This window comes from Lissotriton helveticus, chromosome 3_2, assembly GCF_964261635.1.
Source record: "Lissotriton helveticus chromosome 3_2, aLisHel1.1, whole genome shotgun sequence".
Classification (NCBI taxonomy): Eukaryota; Metazoa; Chordata; class Amphibia; order Caudata; family Salamandridae; genus Lissotriton; species Lissotriton helveticus.
Window position 1 is genome coordinate 46,458,084 of NC_136062.1, and position 21,307 is coordinate 46,479,390.

The window sequence follows — 21,307 nt, forward strand, 5'->3', positions numbered from 1 at the left end:
TCTATTGTGTGTAAAATATCGTCTGAGCCACCCTGATCTTTTTATGGTATTCCTTTAGTGCCTGCAATAGGTCTCTTTGTCCTGGGAACAATAGTTCTTCCGCCATTTTCGTTCTAGGCGTTTGCATAGTTTTTTAGTTTGTGCGAGGTCCTCCATGAACCAACCTGCTGAGGGTCTGGAGCGAGAGAAATGTTGTGTTTTACTTGGGGCTATCAAATCTAGTGCTTCCTCTATCCATGTCAAGACTTGCAGGTTGCCGGCCTGTGGGCAGTTTTCTAGGCATGGAGGACTATAGCTCAGGGCAGATATAGATGTAAGCGCCTCCTGATTAATCTAAGTCCAATTTCGAGTTTTGATGGATTGGGCCTGGGTTGGTTTTGGTGGGGGATGGGTATCCAGAATCTGAAAAGGGATCACTAAGTGATCGGATCAAGCAATAGGAACCGGGGAAGCAACTTTCACTAACATAGGGTTTGCAAAAATGGGGTCAAGAATGTGCCCCTGTGTGTGAGTACGTTCCTTTACCAACTGAAGGAGCTGAAATGACTTTAACTCCTCCATTAAGTCTAAGCTATTGAGTGAGGTAAGATCGTCAAAGTATAGGTTAAGGTCCCCTAAAATTAGCAAATTTGAATGTTGTAAAGCAAAAGCCCAGGAGGCACAGGGTCAGAGCTGATTAGCATATAGCCAGTGTCTAACCCAGGGTGGTGTGGAGTGCAAAAAAACAATGGATTTAGGCCCAGATCCTTGTACTGGGGTGAATGTATGACATTGTTCTACATTCTGTCCATCACCTGTGTTTTTTGCAATTTCACCCCGAGTGGGCTGGGGATGCTCAGACGTGAGTCCCAGGCTCTCCACACCACTGGAGTCAAGCTATCCAGGCTGATGAAGGCTGATAGCCAGAAACCGGTCCTTGGATGCTTGATTCTGGTCTGGGAAAGACATGGCTTGGTAGTTCGGACTGGACTGTTCCCATGAGGCACAGGGTCAGAGCTGATTTGCATATAGCCAGTGTCTAACCCAGGGTGGTGTGGAGTGCAAAAGCTTTTTGTAAAGCAAAAGCCGGCATCGTATCAAGTAGTGCCGATGTGAACGAGGCAGCCACCCGTGGTGGCCTGCAAATCAACAGGCTATTGAGAGAGCAACGGCCTGAGATAATTAGTGACAAAAAGGCTGTTTCGGCCCCACTGATCCGGATTTCTGAGAAAGTGCAGCATAGTTGTTGCTTGTATATCACTACCAGCACGCCTCCCCTCCCCTGAGGTCTATCCAACCTAGTAATTGCATAGCCCTTGAGAGCCCAGCCCCACAATGGCATTGTGCTTGTTTCTCGAGACTGCGCCATCGAGGCGCTGGGTTCTGCCTCAGTTCTCGTGCACCTGGCAGGGTTTGTCACTCTGTGTGGCATTTTCCTTGATGTGCCAATGGTGGCCATTCGGTGCTGGGGCTGGCACAGACTCCTACATGCAGCCATTAATTGTGCATCCAAATGAGTAAACGCTCATTCTGTCTCATACAGTGCTCATGGTTCATACTCCTCTCTTGTGCCTCCTGCCACTGACTGTCGGGAGGTGCTGCTCCGCTTCTGTGGAGCACTAACCTCCCCCTTATCTTTTGGGAGTACTGGTGGTGCTCATGCATAGTCTCTTGCAGGGTGTCCTCTGGTGGCACTCTGCCTGCCTGTGTCATCACTCTTGCTTTGGCTTGCCTCTAGAAGCCATGCAGTACTTTCCTTCTTTCCTTCTGCATGCGATGGCAGCTGGTCACCGCCAGGCTGAGGTAGGGGTCGTGCAATTCTCTCTTTGCACTGCTTTTGGCCTACAAGTACTGCGGTCTAGCAGGGAGAACAGTGCAACGTTCTCTTTAGGCTGGTCTCAGCGTGCAGTAGCAGTTGCTATTTTGGCTGCCTGTGGGATGTCACAGGACCCTGCAGGCTCTTTGGTGATCAGGGCAGCAGGGAAGCATTGGACACAGCACCAGTGTACAATTGGGTCCGTTAATTTGAAGACTGTGTGCTGTATTCTGGTGCAATAGCTCAGTCGTCCTGTGGGTAGTACTGAAGCCACTCTTGTCAATGCCATGGTAGCTGAGACAAAGAACCCTCCCTTCCTCTTTGCAGGACAGGTCTTTGGCTTTCAGCATTCCTCCCAATCCCCCTGGGCCTCTTCTTGAGTGAAAGTGTAGTCACCGGCAGTCACGCAGGCTGGGGTGCTGTGTCTTAAGTAGCCGATAGGTGGCGTTGTGGATGCAAACCACATCAGGGCAAGAGGCCTGGCAGCAGGAAAAGTGCAGAGTATGGGTGAAAGGACCAGGCTGACAGCATGAAGGGGTGACTGCCTACTCACAAGCAGGTAAGGACACTGTGCCGGTTTTCAACTAAGTGCATTCTGATGGGCAGTGTCTGCATGCAGTGTCAGTTTTTATGTTATTGCACCGTTGAGGCTTTCACTGTGAGCCACGTCTTCACAGCACTCAGGCCTGTTGCAGTGCATCCAGCGACCGCTGTGTGGCACTGCAGCCACCACTCCTCTCAGCTGCTGCAGTCTTCCTTGAAGGCTGCAAGCCTTACTGCAAAGACATGTGTATGAGGGGTGGCACTGAGAGCAGGTGTAGCGACGGTCTCCCCTCCTGCGAACGGGCTGCTGCTGCTGCCAACTGCCTGCAAATAATATGGACAGCGCTGCTTGCCATGGGGATTTGGGGGGTAGCCGACCGCAGAGAGGCCAACCCCCAGGCGAATTGGTAGGGGTGGGGCGGGGGGGGCAGCCCCCTGCTTCCTCTATTTTGTGTTTGGGCTCCTTTTTATGTAGCCCAATTGTAGCCCAACTATAAGGGCAGTGTGCGCTCGCTCTCAGCCACCATTTTGTGTTTGGTGACCTGGTGGCTGGGAGCGTTTGCGGTAGTTTAGCTTTTTACAGGCATTTGCTAGTATAGGTAGTGGGAGTGTATTATTAGTTTAGGAGGAAAAAAATTGATTGTCTGCTTACCTCAGGATGGTAGACCATACGGTGCTGGAAACTTTGAGGCTTTTAAGCGAGGCCTGGCGCGTAGACCTCGTGATTGCTGAGGCGGTGGAGCCGGTGTGGCCTTCGCGGCCTGTGTAGCTGCGGCGGCATGTACGTTGCCCAAACGGCAAAAATCTATGGCGGTGAGTGAGCGGGGCCGCTCATATGAGAGCGCCACCAGGTATGTCTGTCAGGCCGGGGGTGGGGGAGGTCTGTGAGGCGGTTGGGGTGGGGCTTGGTACCCCGGCGACTCGGCACGGGACTCCGGCATCAGGCAGAAAGCCCGTGAAAAAGAGGGCATCTGCCTCATCGGAGCCTGGGAGGTCTCCTCTGGCTCTGGGGCTTCTAGGAATGTGGGCTTCAAGCCCGCGGTATGCCACCAGGTATGTCTGTCAGGCCGGGGTTGGGGGAGGTCTGTGAGGCGGTTGGGGTGGGGGCGACTCGGCACGGGACTCGGGTGTCGAGCAGTAAGCCTATGAAAAAGAGGGCATCTGCCTCATCGGAGCCTGGGAGGTCGCCTCTGGGGCTTCTACTAATGTGGTCTCTAAGCCCGCAGTATGCCGTAGGGGGAGCAGGGGTGGGGCCCTGCAGGTATGGGGGTAAAGAAGGCCTAGATCATCCCGTGCCTGGGGCGCCTTATATGCCTTGGGCGGCATGTACTTTGAGATGCCCGTTCCCGCTAATAGCTCAAAAGGGAGCAGGGCGGGGCAGCATCTGCCGCTCTCTCTCTGGAGCCCGGGAGGTCTTTACCAGATGCTGGGAGCGGTGCAATGGAAGACCCCCTCTCCTGAGAAGGGCATGCATCTAGGGCATAACGCGGGCGGGAGCATGGGCCAGGTCCTGGTCACCTTGCAGGACCGGGAGCCTGATATTGAAGCCATTGGGGGCTGGCAGCATGATAAGGCTGCGGGGGTCCGTTCCTGGGGGGAGGGGCCAGCTGGGGTTAGAGAGTGGGCCCAGCAGGTAGGAAGGGAACCAGCACATCAGACCGGATATTTTTATTGCAGGGCAAGGAGCAGCGCAGCATAGCTGACTCGGCAGGGCTGGGAGCCACCCATTGGCATCGAGGCGAAGTGAGGGTGGGGTCTCGCGCTGCGCACCGGGTAATGGCGGGGGAGTTTGGCTCGGCCTGCAAACGAATGCCTAGGACGACCTCGCTACCCCCAACAACCGCCGGGTCGCGGTGGACCGATGCACCGTCAAGGAAAGACATTGCATGGGCAGGGACCCTGGGGTAGTACCGGTGTGTACAGTCGGCTCCTATGGAGGGCGCAGCAGGTCTGGTAGGGCCCGCAGGTAAGAGTTGTTTCAGGAATGGCCCCAAGTTGGGGAGCCAGTGGAGTTAGATTATGACGAGGAGAGCCTCAAGGAAGGGGAACTTCGGGAGGACGAGGTTCTTGAAAGGGGGGGCAATCTCATGTCCTGGCTAGTATTTTGCAGGTACCAGAGGTAAAACCGTGTAAGAAGCAAAGGCACGCGGTAAGGGCTCCGAAGCCATTGGAAATGAAAGGGCCACCGGCGAGGCGGACTGCAACTGTACGGGCACCCTCCTTGGAGCCAGGTAAGGCTGATGGGGTGCGGGAAAGACCCATGGTGGTGTCAGTAGGGCAGGGGGGGAGCAGGGCCGGGGGGAGTTAGAGGGTCGCTTAATGAAAGGGAAATACGTAGTCGACATAGGGGTAAGGACGAAGCACATTGAGGACACAAAAAGTACAAAAGTTGAGAGCAGAACTAACACGGATAAAGTCACGGGAGAAGGGGAAAAACAGGAGACAAAAAAAGAGGGCCTAGAGAATAAGTAGTTGAAAATTAAAGAAACTCCCTTAGATGGGAGTGACGAAACCCCTGGGGGCACACTTAATGTTGACGACAGAAGAGCGCATATGGAAGGGGGAATATGTGGAGGTGCTAAAGCTCCTGCATAGAGAAGTAAGGGGGAAGGAGAGATTAAAAGAAGAGATATACGAGCTGGCTAAGAGGCCAAAGGTACCTCTGACAATATAAAATTGGACGGCAGCATTTTTGATTTATGTCAGTGTATATTGCGAGAAGTACCCGGAGCGCTGCGTAGCTTTATTTAAATACATGGACATGATTAGAAAAGTTCAGATCACGGGGGGTGGATACCCATGGGCACAATATGATGCGGAGTTTAGAGCGCGAATGGCGTGGGACCCAGAGCCAAAATGGGGGGGAACTAGACCCGGATCTGTGACAACACACCATGGGGGCGGCAAAGGGGGGAAAAAAAACATATTTGCGGCCAGCGGATTGCCCATAGTGTACCGGCCCTTTCAGGGGAGGCCCACCGGGGGAGTGGTGGGGGCACGGGAAAGATTCAGACTGGGACAGGAGGGTGTGCTGGGACTTTAACAAAGGCCTGTGCTCACTGGAGTTTTGTAGGTTCCGTCACGATTGTTCTAAATGCGGGGACCGCCATGTATTGGTCAACTGCTGGGGCGGACAACAACAGGGAGGCCAGTAATGGTATCAGCCAGGAAATAGCACAGCAGGACACCCGCAGCAATTCACAGGCAATAAAGGGGTGAGGGGCCACAGGGACCTGGACCCAAAGGCTTGTACGCCATTTAAACTCGAGAAGTTGGAGGAGGTGCTGCGGGGGTATGAGGACCGGAGAGCAGCAAAAGTACTGAGGAATGGGTTCAGATGTGCGTTTCGTTTAGGTTACAGGGGGCCGAGACAGAGACGATGGGCTGACAATCTGAAATCAGTGACAGAACACAGACAGTTAGTGCTTGAAAAATTGAACAAAGAAGTGCAGGCAGGGAGAATGACAATTGGACAACAGAAAACGTGATTGTCTCGCTAATAGGGGTAGTGCCCAAAAAAGAAGCGGGGCAATACAGATTGAATCAACACCTGTCATGGCCAGAAGGGACTTCGGTCAATGACTTTTTTAATGAGGAGGCAGCCTCTGTATCTTACTCATTAGTTGACGTGGCCATGTCACTGGTAGTGACTGCAGGCGCAACTGCACCAATGGCAAAATGTGACATAAAGTCGGCTTTTCGTTTGCTTCCAGTCCATCTGGATGATTGGGATCTTCTGGGTATCCACTTAGAAGGAAAATGATACATGGACAAAGCACTGCTAATGGGTTACTCTACGTCATGCGCATTGTTTGAGTGCTTCAGCACGTTTCTGCAGTGGTTTTTCACTCGACGCACAGGTCACCGACTAGTGACGCACTATCTAGACTTCTTCTTCGTAGGTTTGCCAGGCTCCACAGAATGCCAGACAGTGCTGAACAATTTCCATGAGCTAACGTATGAACTGGGGGTGCCTTTGGAACCTGAGAAGACAATGGGGCCCAGTACGGCACTGTCTTTCTTGGGCATAGAAATTGACTATGTGGCAATGCGGGCTCGCCTGCCAGAAGAGAAAAAAGGAAAAATGTTGGACTTGCTAAAAAGCATGTAGTCCAGTGACACATTCAGGGTTTAATGACATTCAAGTACGGTTAAGACACCTCAACTTCGCATTCAGGGTGGTGCTGGATGGGAGGACTTTTTGTAGGAGATCGGGGCGTACACAGTCAAGGCACCATTTATGCCTCCACCATGTACGCCTTTTAGCTGGGGTGAAAGAAGATTTGAGGATGTGAACTGTGTTTCTTCATTCATTCAACGGAGTGCCATTGGTGAGTGAGGACGACGTCACATGGGACGTGCACATTTTTTCAGATGCAGCAGGCAGCGAAGGCTTTGGCCTGTTTTGGCAGGGAAAATGGTGCGCGGAATAGTGGCCGCCACTTTGAATAGGTGGGGGCACAAGCATAGCCTTTTTGGAATTGTTTCCTCCAGTGGTAGCAATAACACTTTGGGGGGAGGAGTTAGCTCACAAGAAGGTACTGTTCAGAGTGGACAACATGGCAGTGGTCGACATTGTGAATAGGCAGTCCACAAGGGACGAGCAAATACTGAAGTTGTTAAGGGTCTTCATGTTGGGGTGCCTGAGACATGATTTTGCTTTCAGGGCTTTACACGTTCCTAGTGTGGTCAATGACATAGCCAATGCTTTGTCTCGTTCACAGTGGGGGAGAATCCGTGGGCTGGCCAAGGAGGCAGGCAGGACGCCGACGCCAGTGCCTGCTCATTTGTGGTACGTAGGCAACGTAAGATGCCACAAATGGTGGTAGGCTCGTTGTCTGCATCCACTTGGGCATCATACAGATTGTCATGGAGGGAATTCTTGGCATCAGGTGCCCAGCGGCACGTTGAGGCCTGGTAGCGGGGTGAGGATGTAATTCAGTTCATTCTGGATCTCATTAATCAGGGTTTATTTAGGGTGACAGTCCCCGGGAAGCTGGCTGGGATAGCTTTCATGGGTAAACTGCTATGGGGTTATCCTCCGACAATTATTGGGAAGAGGTTATAACGCTATTGAATGAAATCACTGACAGAGATGTAGACTCCGCTATAGGCCCCTGCTTGTTTCACTGGTTCCACCATACAACCAAGAATAAAATTACTAGAACGTTTTTGGACTCGGGCCTCCTTCTCGCTAAAAGGAATATTACAGCGCATTGGAAGTCAAAGAAGGGCCCAAGTGTCCAGAGATGGAAGAATGAGTTACTCAAATGGGAAGAAAGTGAGGGAACCGTTAGACTACAACTAGCTAAACGCGTAAATAACGAGAAAGCTTTGAAAGCAGCGCGAGCTCGGGAAACTTTAGTGATATTGTTGAAAATCTGGACACTGATTTGGATGAGGATCCTGCAGCTGTTGGATCTGCTGATTCGGCCTGATTAGAGCTAAATTATAGTTTGAGGTATATACCCCCTTCAGTCCCCAATTCGTCTGTTCTGGACAAATAGGTAATTCCTTGATCTTTGATATGATCACTTTTAATTTATTTAACTGCAATGGATCTAGATGTGGTTACAACTATTCTTAAGTGTGACACGCTGGGGAGTGGGGAAGAATAAGAAGGAGGGTGGGAGTTTAGTTTATTTTTCTTATTATATTTTTCTTTGTGAGACAGGGATATTTATTATGCTATCCCTTATGAAGGAAGAGATGCCGCTACTTTACTTGCTTAACGATGATTCTGCAGACACCTTGTGTCATTGTGATGTAGAGCAAGCCACTGTATGTATCTGTTCAGATGATGATGATGATGTTTAGAACTAAGGGCGACAATACCAGACTTTATTGCAAGAATACCTGCTTGCCTATATATTTTATTGATGATTAAATTGTTATGTTTTGAAGAAAACAATACAAATGTTGTTTAAAAAAAAATGGGGTTATCCTCCAACAGCGGGTGAACTAGGGAGGAGAATACTCGAGGTGTGGGCCAGGGAGAAATCCAGGGGGCGGCATCTCCGGAAACCGCTTTCATGGCAGACTTTAGCCCGGATGATTGAAGTATTACCAGTAATATGCAGGAATGATTTAGAGTCTTGCCTGTTATCAACATTAATGGTTTGGATGTTTTTTGGGGTGTTCAGGGTGTCAGAACTACTGGGTAACAAGGATGGTGGGGGTTGGTGACTCTGCAGGGGTCAGGCTTGCAGATTTGGTTGGCTAGGTCCAAAACAGACCAAAGGGGAAAGGGCAGATGGCTCAAGCTGGAGGCGGCAGTTTCTCAGGTGACATGTCCGCTTCAGTGGCCCCGACGCTGGTTCAGCCTGACGGGGGGGGGGGGCGGTGTTTAAACATGAAAATGGACACAGGGTGATAGACTACTAGCTACGGATGGTGTTGCGGAAGGCTTTGCAACACATTTGGGTGGATGGAGCGCTTTTTGGGACTCATTCTTTTCGGTTCGGAGCTGCTACAGAGGCGTGCAATAGGGGATGGGCCCGGAAGGATATCATGCATTTAGGGCACTGGTCTTCTGATTGTTTTAGGTGCTACGTTAGACCCTATACATGGGAGGTGCACACATCACCCCCCCATTTCTGAGTCTCATTCCAATTTGATTTTTTCAGGTTCTGTGCCCGGCCCTCAAGTGGAAGAATTGTCCATTTGGATAGTGGGGTACTCTTTTGTCAAATGGGCGCAAGTTCAAGCGCGCAAGAGTTATATTGGGGCTCACTTGGGTTTCAATGAACGTTTGTTTAAGGTTGTCTGGAGGGGAAAGAGGGTATGCGCTGGAAGGAGCTGTCCCTTGTCTCAACAGCTGGATAAGAGGTGCCCGGATATTTTACTGGTCACCTTGGGGAAAACGATTTGTGCAGGGAAAATGGGGTTGCTTTGATGAAGGCGATGTAGAAAGATTTGGCCTTGATAAAGGAGCAGTGGTCAGGTTGTCATTTGATGTGGATGGAGTTTGTACCACGCAGGGTGTGGAGGAGTGCCTTGCACTCGAGCGCCAATGACAAAAGCCAGGCAGAAGGTGAATACTGAACTGTCCTGTTTTTGTAGAGGTTTAGGTTTTGGTCAAGTTAGCCATAAGGTCATTCGTTTTGAGTCAGTGGAGTTTTTCAGTGATGAAGGTGTGCATTTATCCAGGCTCGGTATGGATTTATACCTCTTAGAGATCAGGGAGGTTTTGTCCAGTTCTTTGAATGTGCAGATGCAGTCAACACAAGGACACAGGGATTGCGTGCAGTTGGGGGAAAGAAAGGTGGGGAAGATTCTCTCTGCCCACTTTCTGGGTGACGGGGGTTATTGAAAGTTTGCCAGGGTTGGCAGAAGTATTTGGGTTATTGTTGAAGTTGGGTTTATGGTCAGGGAAAGGGTAGGCAGGTTATTTTAAGTTCAGTTAGATAAGTTTGCGGATTTACTGTTGTAGAGAGGCAGGCATAGGATGTTGGTTAATTGAAGTGTATAATTAAAGAGTATAGGTTTACTGCAATGCTTTGTATTGTTGTTTAAATGGCAATGTTAGGGTGGGGGTGGGTTCAGGGGATCATAATGGCGAGGTCAGGGGTCAGGTATTTGGATGTATTAGTGAGGCTTTAAGTTTTGTAAGGCGATTGCCAGGGATGTTCATTGTGATATGCACCTGTTTCAATATGGCGGCCTTTTTTACACAACTAAATGGTTTTTATCTGGTCAGCTCCCCCGTCCCAAGGAGGATTGGGGGTAGCCAACCACAGGGAGGCCCCCTCCCTGGCGGTTTGGGAGGGGCAGTGGGGGAAGCCCCTTGCTTCCTCCATTTTGTGTTTGGGCTCCTTTTTATGTAGCCCAACTGCAGCCCAACGGTAAGGGCGGTGTGCTCTCGCTCCCAGCCGCCATTTTAGGTTTGATGACCTGGTGGCTGGGAGTGTTTGCGGTAGCGTAGCTTATTCCCTCCCTCCCCTATTTTTCTTCATTTATGGGGTACTTTTTAGGTTGTTTTTTTGCATTTTTCTTTGTGGCTGCCTTTCAGTGAGACAGGTGAGCAAGGGGTAGCATGTATTGTCGCTTGGAACAGGTGCTGTGCGGGGGTTATTGAAAGTTTGCCAGGGTTGGCAGAAGTTTCTTGGTTATTGTTGAAGTTGGGTTTATGGTCAGGGAAAGGGTAGGCAGGGTATTTTAAGTTTGTTTAGACAAGTTTGTGGATTTACTGTTGTAGAGAGGCAGGCATAGGATGTTCGTTAATTGAAGTGTATAATTAAAGGGTATAGGTTTACTGCAATGCTTTGCATTGCTGTTTAAATGGTAATGTCAGGGTGGGGGCGGGTTCAGGGGATCACGGGGTGGGGCCAAGGGTCAGGTATTTGGTTGTATTAGTGAGGCTTTAAGTTTTGTAAGGCGGTTGCCAGGGATGTTCATTGTGATGTGCACCTGTTTCAATAAATCAGCCTTTTTCACACAACAAAATATGTTTTGTCTTGTCCCCCCCTCCCAAATTTTCTTCATGCTGCGTAACAGGCAAGTGAGGGTGAGTTACTGGCGTGGATCTGTTGTGGCATTCGCTCTGCGAGTGGGCATGCATACATGCCTCGCTGTAGTTTGTGTGTGCGTCTCATCTTAAATGTTTGGTGTCAGATCCTGGATGTGGTGTGACCAGCAGGCTTTTTCCCCACCGCAGCTGTTTTTTTATGACTGTGATCTGTGCGGGGCTGAGGATGTAGGCACGGAGGCTGTGCAGTAATGGTGCAGCAGGGCAGTTCAGAGCCTTCTTTCCTTGCGGCAGTGACCACATTAAGCTCTGTCTGCTTTTCAATTCCTGACAGGGGATGACCGGTGAAGCAGTCATCTGCCAGCAGCACTCGCCAGGTCACTGTGCCCCTCTGGCACTCAGCAGGTACGTGGTGCAGAGGGAACAAACCTGTGAGGGTGGGTTACTTTTGTTGGCAGCCGCTCTGCAGTGGGGATTGCCCGTGCGGCTACCTCTTTGTTGGGTGGGTGCTTCTCTCCTCTCCTGTCCTGATAGACCAGAGAGCAGCATGGCAGGGCAGCTTGCTGGCGCCTCAAACACAGTGTTTGCTGAACTTCGCCCCTTTTTCTGGACCCTCACTGTATGGCCAGTCAGTACGGCAGGTATCAGGTGGTGTGCTGGGCTTGCCACAGGTTGGCTATATGCTCATTCTTTTCTGTTATGTTATGTTATGTTATGTTATGTTATGTTATGTTAGTGTGATTTCTAAAGCGCACGAATACCCAAAGGTGTCTTGGTGCTGGACCTTAATCTAGCCTTGACAGAAGGAGAAGAAAAGGATTAATCCACAAAATTAGTTAAACAATTAGGTTTTCAGATGTTTTCTGAAGGAGATGAGGGAATTGGCCGCTCGTATATTTGCTGCTGTGACGATGTCACTCACCAGAATCTCCTGAATCTCCGATTGTTTCCTTCTTGGTGCTGCATGTTCCAAAATTCCCCCTGAACCAACCAAACCAACACATTTGTAATGATTCCTGTCAGTCTGAATGATCCCTGAGGGAAAGGGGAAGTGGAATGAGAAAACAAGACAAACACTGGACTATGTCTTCTTGAATTAGTCGTGTGATGTTCTCTCAACAGGAAGTGACTCTGAATCCTCTTTCTTTTGATCTGTATAAAGGAACAACAATATAACTACATTGCATAAGCAAATTATTTAAGTAAATATTTAGAGTTTCTGGTGCGAGCCTACCTATTTTTAGAGAACTCATGCGCACACTTCAAAGGATTATAATCTCTACGTCCCTTTTAAAATGACTCTAAATTTGCTACAAAACAAATGGTGATAACATTAATCAACATATTGCTGCATTCTTGAGGATAATTGGTTAGTTGTGTTAATTTAGGGTTGCTGAATTCTTAAGTCATACCTTATTTCTCTGGGATGACTTTTCTGAAAGGGTTCTGAAATTAGAATAAATAAAGAAAAGAAAACAATGCAGAACAATATATATATATATATATATATATATATATATATATATATATATATATATATATATATATATATATATTCACAGAAAAAACCATAGGTTATAGACCATATATAGTTAGGAATTAGCATTTACAAAACCTTATTTTACTCACACAAAACCATTGAAATTCCATATATAGTTAGTTGCACTAACTATATATCGCGCACCTGCAATCCACTGCTGATGATGTCACATATTACATCATTCATGACATGGTCAGTGACATCACTGATGACATCACTGATGACATCTCAAATGACATCACTGATGACATCACTGATGACATCTCATTTGACATTACTGATCACATCACTGATGACATCATTCATGTGATGATACAATGAACCTCTTCAGACTCTAATATAACCTTAGATACACTCAGTGTAAACAGACACTCACAGACTGTCACTCATCCATGGAGTTACTCACACACCTAGTCAGTCTTGCAAAGAATCAATCACACCTCGATTTCCTCAACTATATAGTTATACACACCTTACTTATTGGAACATATAATAACACATATTTACTCTGTTATACAATCCCTGATACAAGTTCACAATAATCCATACAGCCACTCACACATTCACTGGCTCTTATGCACAGTTATTTATATATGTCAACTATCACATGTACTGTGTTTTACATATGTACTTACTTTGACATGTAGCACTGAGATATCCATTCACTCACCAATACACTCATGCACACAGTCAACCGCCCATACAGATGTTTCCACATGCACTTTTGAACCCATACATCTAGTGAATCAACTGCTCACACATCTATGCACAGAGTCATACACCTCCCAGACACCCACACACACACTCAGTCTCCCATACAAATACTTGGGCAACTAATCAATAACCCATATAGTTAGTCATATAGCTAATGATCAACACATGCATCAGATTACAAAACAACAGACACAATGATGCACAATTTAAAACAGTTTAGTCACTAACCCATGCACTCAGTGAGACACATTTAATCACTCACTTATACAGTCAGTCATGCACCTACTAAATCCTTCATCCAGACACTTATACATCCACTCATTCTTCAATATGTAAGACATATTTTAACTTTACAGAAGCATACAGTCACTGGATGTTGTCATCAGTGATGTCATCAGTGATGTCATTTGAGATGTCATCAGTGATGTCATCAGTGATGTCACTGACCATGTCATGAATGATGTAATATGTGACATCATCAGCAGTGGATTGCAGGTGCGCGATATATAGTTAGTGCAACTAACTATATATGGAATTTCAATGGTTTTGTGTGAGTAAAATAAGGTTTTGTAAATGCTAATTCCTAACTATATATGGTCTATAACCTATGGTTTTTTCTGTGAATTTCATTGGTTTTTTAACAGCTAATATCTGTAGCTGTAAAATGTATTCTTCTTTAAATCCAAAAATATATTTTATATGTTTATGAATAATTTTTTTTTAAAATATTTTTTTTTCTTCGTTCCCGCTTCGCGAATCGGGAAGCTTCCCGTTAGCTGACCTTGATGCCGCGAAATAGACCGCGAGCCGGTAAACGTTTCTTTACCGCAAGTGCCGCGTTAGAAAACAACATCGTGACGCCTCCCGTCCGCATGACGTTTCACGTTGTCGCGTGATACGTCATATGACGTGCTACGTTAGCGAACTGGTACGCGAAGCGAGTCGCAAAGCGCAGGTTTCTGGAAGCAAACCGGGAGGCCCTGCAAAGCGCTTAACGTAAACACAGCAAGTCATGTGACTTGGTAATAACACTTTTCATTGGTTCATTTCACTTTTGGTTTCCTAATGATGTAAGACTAGGTCATATAATCTAAAATGAACACTTTTGATTGGTTGAGAACTCTTGTTTTTCCCAAATGATGAAAATCCCTCCTTCTTTCCTCACTCTGACTTTCATCATTGTGAGAGAAAGACCCTTTGTGATCACTGAGCAATGGCTTCTTTAGTAGCTTCAGCTGGTGCTTCCCCACCACCTCCACCACATCCAAGGAAGAGTGGACCACCTGCTCAAGTTGTAATTCAACAAGAAGAAGAAGAAGAGGAACAGGAGGACGAGCACGAAGAGAGGCAGTTTTTGCCTGAGCAGCCCAAGACGTCTCACCGGAAAGAAAACTTCATTTGGCAATTTTTTAAAATTCCCAAAGGTCAGAAAAAAGTAAATGCAAGATACGTAACTTGCCTTATATGTCAAGATAGACTGTCCAGAGGGACCGACAAAAAATACAGTTTCGGAAACTACACAATGCATCGCCATATGACTAGGTGGCATCCTAACAACTACAGTGCTGCACAGTTTCGGAACGACCTAGATAATCTCCCTATTATGGCCAGAAGATCTGTTGTACCGGAAGTAACGGGACCAGAGGGCAGGGAGATGGTGCCAAATATACAAATGAGATTTGGTGAAGTAAAACACACCTGCGTATTTTGCGATGGATTCATTTCCTACGGAGAAAGAAGCATCACTCTGATCAACAGAGCTATTGACTATCATATGCAAGTTTGTCCGAAACGCCCAAAATAATAAATACTTCTTTTTTTTGTTTTGTTGCTCCTGTTGAGCCCTTTACAATGAATCGTTTTCATTGCCCCCTCCAAGAAAAACCCCAAAAAATATAAAACTGTTCCGAAAAATTCAAAAACAGTAAAAAAATGTTCAGAAAAATAAAAAAAAAAGTTCTTTTCAGAACTACCTCCCCGTTATTAAAAAATTGGTACAATATTTGGAACTGTGCCAACCTCTATTTCTCTTAGTTCGCTTCCTAGTTCGCTCGCTGGTACGCGAACTGGAAGCGAACCAAAAACAGTAAGTATAAGGGAAGGAAACACACACTTATGTTAAAAGAAAGACAGCTATAGGGGAGTAAACTAGAGATACTATTACCCATAATCCACTACTGATGATGTCACATATTACATCATTCATGACATGCTCAGTGACATCATCAGCAGAGGATTGCGGGTTTTTTGGCAACATGCCTTATCCACGGTTTAATAACGCTGCCTTTTGCTTTATATAAGTTTTCAAATTGTATGAAATATATACCAATAGGTCTTTATGAACCTTTAGGTAGTGCTTTTGTTCATGAGGTCTGGTCGCTTCCATACACATACAGATGTTTCAAAGATGATCAAGAAGTTTATCTGAATGGAGAGGAATGCACTGAGACGCCAGATCATTCACTAATGTGTAGGCACATACAGTTACACGATTCATGCAACAAACACCGACCAAATATGGCTTGCGTGTTGCAAGGCACGCCAGTTCCTGCTATCATCCCCACGTTCAAGTTGTTGGAAAATGGTAGTTATTTGATGCTCAATAATGAAGATTGTTCTGAGTTAATTAAAAAGTATTCCTTTTATCGTAACAGTAAGTGAACGGGTTATTTGCTGCAGAAATGTTCTATTTCCTCCCACACATGAACATAGGGAGTTTTCAATCTGGCCACAAATACCAACCTTGGGACACGTTTCAACGGCATGACAAGAATAAGAGCTCTTTTGTCTCAGAGAGAGGTGGCCTTGAGTTCGGCCCGTGAAACTTTCGTACTTCACATAGCGAACACCCGTACACAGGTTTGCCTTTCAATTTCAGCAACATGTTTCCGACTATCTTTAACGCATCCTCCACAAAATCCCTGGCACACTTTTTTAAAGTTGTTACCAGTGGTCTCGTGACTTCATTTGAGAAAATCTTTGGAGTCATCCCTGCTCCCTTTCATTCCATTTTCTCCACTCTGCTTCGTGAATTGCATTTTTACTTGCATTACCAGCGGACGCTCTTGTGCTTTTTTACATTTTTAAATATGGATGTCCCTCCTATGCAACCTCCGACCCTGCAGCTGCTGACACTGTTCCGCAATCGCATGCTAGAATATTATGGCACAATGCCGTTGGCGATATTAAGCACGGCATATGGATTATCTTTTCGGTTCTCCTACTTCACCTGTGTCCAGCCTGTATTTCACTGCCTGACCTGTGATTTCGATTGGGCCATTGATTTGTGTCTCTGCGGACCGGTTTCTCCTGACGTCGACTTTAATCAGCTGATGACTCCTATCATTACTCACGAGTTGATTTGTCCTGGCGAAAGGATTATGGCTGTGGCATTGATGCATGGACTACTTGGTCCCTGGAATTTACTGGCGGCAGCACAGTCTTTCTTGGAACACAGCTTTCTTGAAAACCCACCGAGCTGTCCTCTGATGGTGATAGAGGATCCGGTGCTGGGAGAGCACGTATGTTCTTTTCCGCTTTTAAATTGGATGGCTGAACTGTTTTCGGATGAAGACGGTGACTTCCTATTGGAGGCTGTTGCAGCTTATTTTGCATACACAGTTATGTCATAGACCTTTTTCATGTTTCATATGCTGAGTACTAGCATTTCATTGACAATTCATTGACTTATTTGTCAAGTTTTTATTATTTACCTTGCCTATTGGCTTAAGACTCGATAAAGTACTTGGCTGTTTTATTTTTCTTTAGCATTGAATTTTCCTAGTTTTTAATGCTTTACCTTGCGGACCGTCCACATATAAACTTGCAATCTGCTCTCATGAGATGGCACTTCTATTATCTTATTCAGTTCGTTTCCGGATCATGAGGAGGTGTCATCTAGGTCCTGGATATCTTTACACCGTGTTAAGTTAGCATGGGCTCATTACCGGTTTAAACGCCATTTTTCCTTTTTTGCAACTTCTGCACACGACACTTAGTTGTTGCTTTAGCTTTCCACCTAGTAGTTCATCGTGGTTTACATGAGAATAATATGTTATTGGTCTACTATCTGCTTTACTTGTTAAACTATATCTGTACAGCGAGTGCTAAAGTTTCAAGAACAACACGATACAGAATTGTTATGAGGTCTGATCTCCACGACTTCATACTCATAACATAAGTGCAACTTCTGCCAATTCTGGGCATGAGGCGGGTTTTATATTGCTTTGCCGAACACACATACACAACAGTTGATGCGGTTCACATGAAGAGAGAGCTGGTGTATGCTGATGTGATTCCTTCAAATGTAAGACACTAAAGTATGGACACGCCCTAAACCAACACAAAGAGACCTTCTTAGCAAATAATATAATATGTGTATTAGGGAGGGTGAGATATAAGCAGCCGCGGGCCGTGGAGGGAGTTACGATGGGGCAGGGAGGCGGGGAGGGGGAGAAGCAGGGTGGAGCCCTCTCTACCTTGCCCCTCCCCCTCCCCGCCTCCCTGCCCCACCGTAACTCCCTCCACGGCCCGCGGCTGCTTATAAGTGTTGCTAACTCTTATTCATTTACAGCATGTTAACATACTGTCACCATTCGCTTTTTATGTACTAGTAACTATGCTGGTAATTTTGCTACTGATAATATGTGTACTTGTATTCTCCACCCTGCTTCTCCCCCTCCCCGCCTCCCTGCCTCACCGTAACTCCCTCCACGGCCCGCGGCTGCTTATAAGTGTTGCTAACTCTTATTCATTTACAGCATGTTAACATACTATCACCATTCACTTTTTATGTACTAGTAACTATGCTGGTAATTTTGCTACTGATAATATGTGTACTTTTATTATCTAAGGTACTACGCCTGAGAAGACGGCATTAGTAAATAAACATTTCAAATACACATGTGTTCTTCTTAACTCCATGTTCTGGTTTCTAAGAAATATATAACGACCGACTGTTCATGAGTTCCACGTATCCTGAGGTACTATAAGTTCATATTCTGGATTGTCTAAACATTGAGAGTTTGTTATATCCAATGTGACACTGTACCTAGCTTGCTAAATAGTTTTTGATTACTAACGTGAGTTTTGGGACACCCTAATTCGCCGAGGTTCCAATCCTCTGTCCACAGTTCTGTGTGAGAACAGAAACCCTGCGACAAGGGCACCCCCGACCCTTGCTGGAGCTTCATCACACTTGCGATACAACTCCAGCAATGCGCCACCTTTACGGCACAGATACATCACGCATCTGTGCTGTTTTTGCCCCATGATGCGCCGCATTGTAAATGCAGCACACCATAGGTGACGGAACAGCGGCACAGAATGACTAACACATCCCTGGTGATGCGCCAGTCATCATAAATCTATCCCTATGCTTCTTATCTTGTTAGAGATGAACCGCCATATGTATCATAAAAGTTATTTGCATTTCCTAAATAGCGAACTTTAAGGAATAAATAGCGATTCTTTACCATTCCTAGTTTGCGATGAGCTATTTGCTAATTAGCCGAATGTAGCCCAATGAAGCCCAATGTAGCCCAATGTAGCCCAAAGATGGCCGCCAGACACACAAAAAAACAAATGTAGCCCAAATATCAGCCAGATGTAGCCCAACTATAGCCCAGTGACAGAATGACCAATCAGCTTCGCAAACCTCCGTTACGCGAAGCGGAGCGCTGTTACAGATATATATCTTTTTTTGAACGTTAATTTCTCAAAATCCACTGGAGCACATATATTGAGACCTAGCAAAGGCACATCGGGCTACCAGTCCCTAATATTTTGCCAAGTTTCGTGCAAATCCATTCAGCCGTTCAATTATTATTTTTATTATTTTTTTTTGCCCCGCGGGGCCCTTTTAAAACCTCCACATCAAACCTAGGGGGTCAGCGAGGATCTACTATGCCCCCTTATAGTTATTTCCCCCTTTGTTTTGACCTCCTCTTGTCTCTCGATCCTACCGAGAGACAAGATGGCGGCCGCTACGGACTGTTTGGAATGTTGACAGACGCCGGAGAACCAATCAGCTTCGCTTCACAAAGCTCCGTTGCGCGAAAAGTCCGCGAACCAGAGCGCTAACCGGTCCGCTGTTACAGATATATATCTTTTTTTAAACGTTAATTTCTCAAAATCCACTGGAGCACATATATTGAGACCTACAAAAGGCACATCGGGCTACCAGTCCCTACAATTTTGCCAAGTTTCGTGCAAATCCATTCAGCCGTTCGGGCTAAAAGTGAGGCCAACCGCCCTATGGAAAACTCAATGTTAAAAACACGTTTTGGGACCCCCCTTTTTTCTCGGCCCCCACTGGACGAACCCCCCCCAAATTTTCAAGGGCTGCTCAGAATCAAAATGTGCCATTTTCCTGAAAATTTCAGCCGATTCCGTCCACAAACGCCAAAGTTATTAGACATAGAATTTTCAAAAAACCCATAGAGAAAAAATCCTAACTATATATACCTACTGGCGACCGCCAGTAGGTAATACACAAATAATGTCCTTTAGTCAGGAAGTGCTGCAATACTACTTGCACTTAGCAGAAATAATCGTAGATACATTTATCAGAGCCTTTGATACAGTTCTCTTAATGTCTCTCAAAATGTCTTGAGAACTCTGAAATATCGTCTTTCAAATGACAGAGGTTCTTATAAATGTCTCTTGATCCTTTGTTTTCTTAATGCGATCTAATTTCCAATGCTTAACACTAAAGTGTTCCAGGACACACGAGTGTTCAAAAAACGTTTAAAAAATCCCTTACCGGTATCTTTCTAGACCAGATTCAGATCTAATTAGTTTTACTGGTTGCAGCATTTCTGAATTGTGTGTTTTGTTTTTTCCTCTCTGCAGGTTTAGAAGAGAGCTGTCGGGTGGGGCGACGACCAGGAAGGAGTCGGAAGAACCTCCGGAAGGTCCAGGAACCGAGGCAATCCGAGGATGCAGCCAAGAAGCAGGTGGGAACAGGAGCGGACTTGCAGGCGGCCTTTCTACTGCGGTGAGTCGGGTCTTTAAACAGGTTTGGGAGTTCTTGCGGTGAACACAATGAAACAAAGCACCATTTAGCAGCCGGGTGGGGTTTTTATAGGCAACAGCACGTGAACGTCTAATGGAGCCTGACGCTGCACACGTGTTCTGTTGCCTTCAGTTTGTGTACCAGGCCCACGTGTGTGCACTTAAAGTCTAAGCACCGGGGCCGCGTGTATGCGCTTAATAAATACCAGGCTGACAGAGAAACAAATAAACATTGATACCTGCAAGTTCCAAAAGGCATTACGAAGTGTATTAAGCGTCATAAATACTTTTGTCCAAACACATTAGGATGTTTTGGAGTACTTTTGCAAGGGCATTACAAGGAAATGTGATACCACAGGAAATGTTAACGTAACAACTATGATGCCAATTGGTAATCACACTGTACCCTTAACAGTTCCTTCCCCCAAAGGTCGTCTCACAGGTCGAGGTTTCTCAGGATGTAAAGCACGAAAGGCCTTGACTAATCTTGGGGCATGGACATTACTTTTTGGTTCCCAAGATCGTTCAGAAACATCATAACCTTTCCAATTTATCAAATAATACAAATATCCATGTATTAGTTTGGAATCTACTATCTGCTTTACTTCATATTTTCGGTGGTGTTCTATGACAACTGGTGGAGGAGGATTATCAGGTCGAGTAAAAGGATTGTGTGGTTTGAGAAGGGATAAATGAAAGGGTTTAGCATAGTCTCTTGGTAGGTCTAATCTGATGGAAACCGGGTTCAAAATCTTTTCTATTGGGAATGGTCCGATAAATCTAGGCTTTAATTTCTTTGGACCTTCTAACTGGATGTTTTTTGTTGATAACCAAACTAGATCTCCTACCTTATATGATGGAGACGGTAATCTGTGTTTGTCAACTGTTAATTTTATCTTAGATTTACTTTTGGCCAAAACCTTTTTTACTTGTTCCTGGAATTTTTGTAATTCTCTCAGTCTTTCCGAAACTGCAGGCATGGATTGCTCAGAAGCTGGGAACGTGATTGGTAAAGATCGTGGATGTAAACCAGTTAGGAAATAGAATGGTGAACAACCTAATGCTGCATGAACAGTATTATTGTATGAGAATTCAGCTAAAGGTAATATCTCATCCCATTGTGTTGATAGAGTAGAAGTTAGACAACGTAGACTCTGTTCTAGGAATTGGTTTACCTTTTCAGTCTGGCCATCTGTCTGAGGATGGAATACTGATGAAAATGCTAACTCAATCC

General features: G+C 46.1%; 1 protein-coding gene across 1 annotated transcript in view; it reads left to right on the forward strand.

Annotated features, from left to right (window-relative positions):
- Positions 1-20,033, forward strand: part of CEP152 (centrosomal protein 152) — a 1,079,595-nt gene extending 1,059,562 nt beyond the window's left edge. The window contains exon 29 of the mRNA XM_078684803.1: positions 19,912-20,033. Within this exon, the coding sequence (XP_078540929.1) occupies positions 19,912-19,917 (6 nt within the window). The 3' untranslated portion in view covers positions 19,918-20,033. The remainder of the gene's footprint in view (positions 1-19,911) is intronic.
- Positions 20,034-21,307: the final 1,274 nt, after the last annotated feature.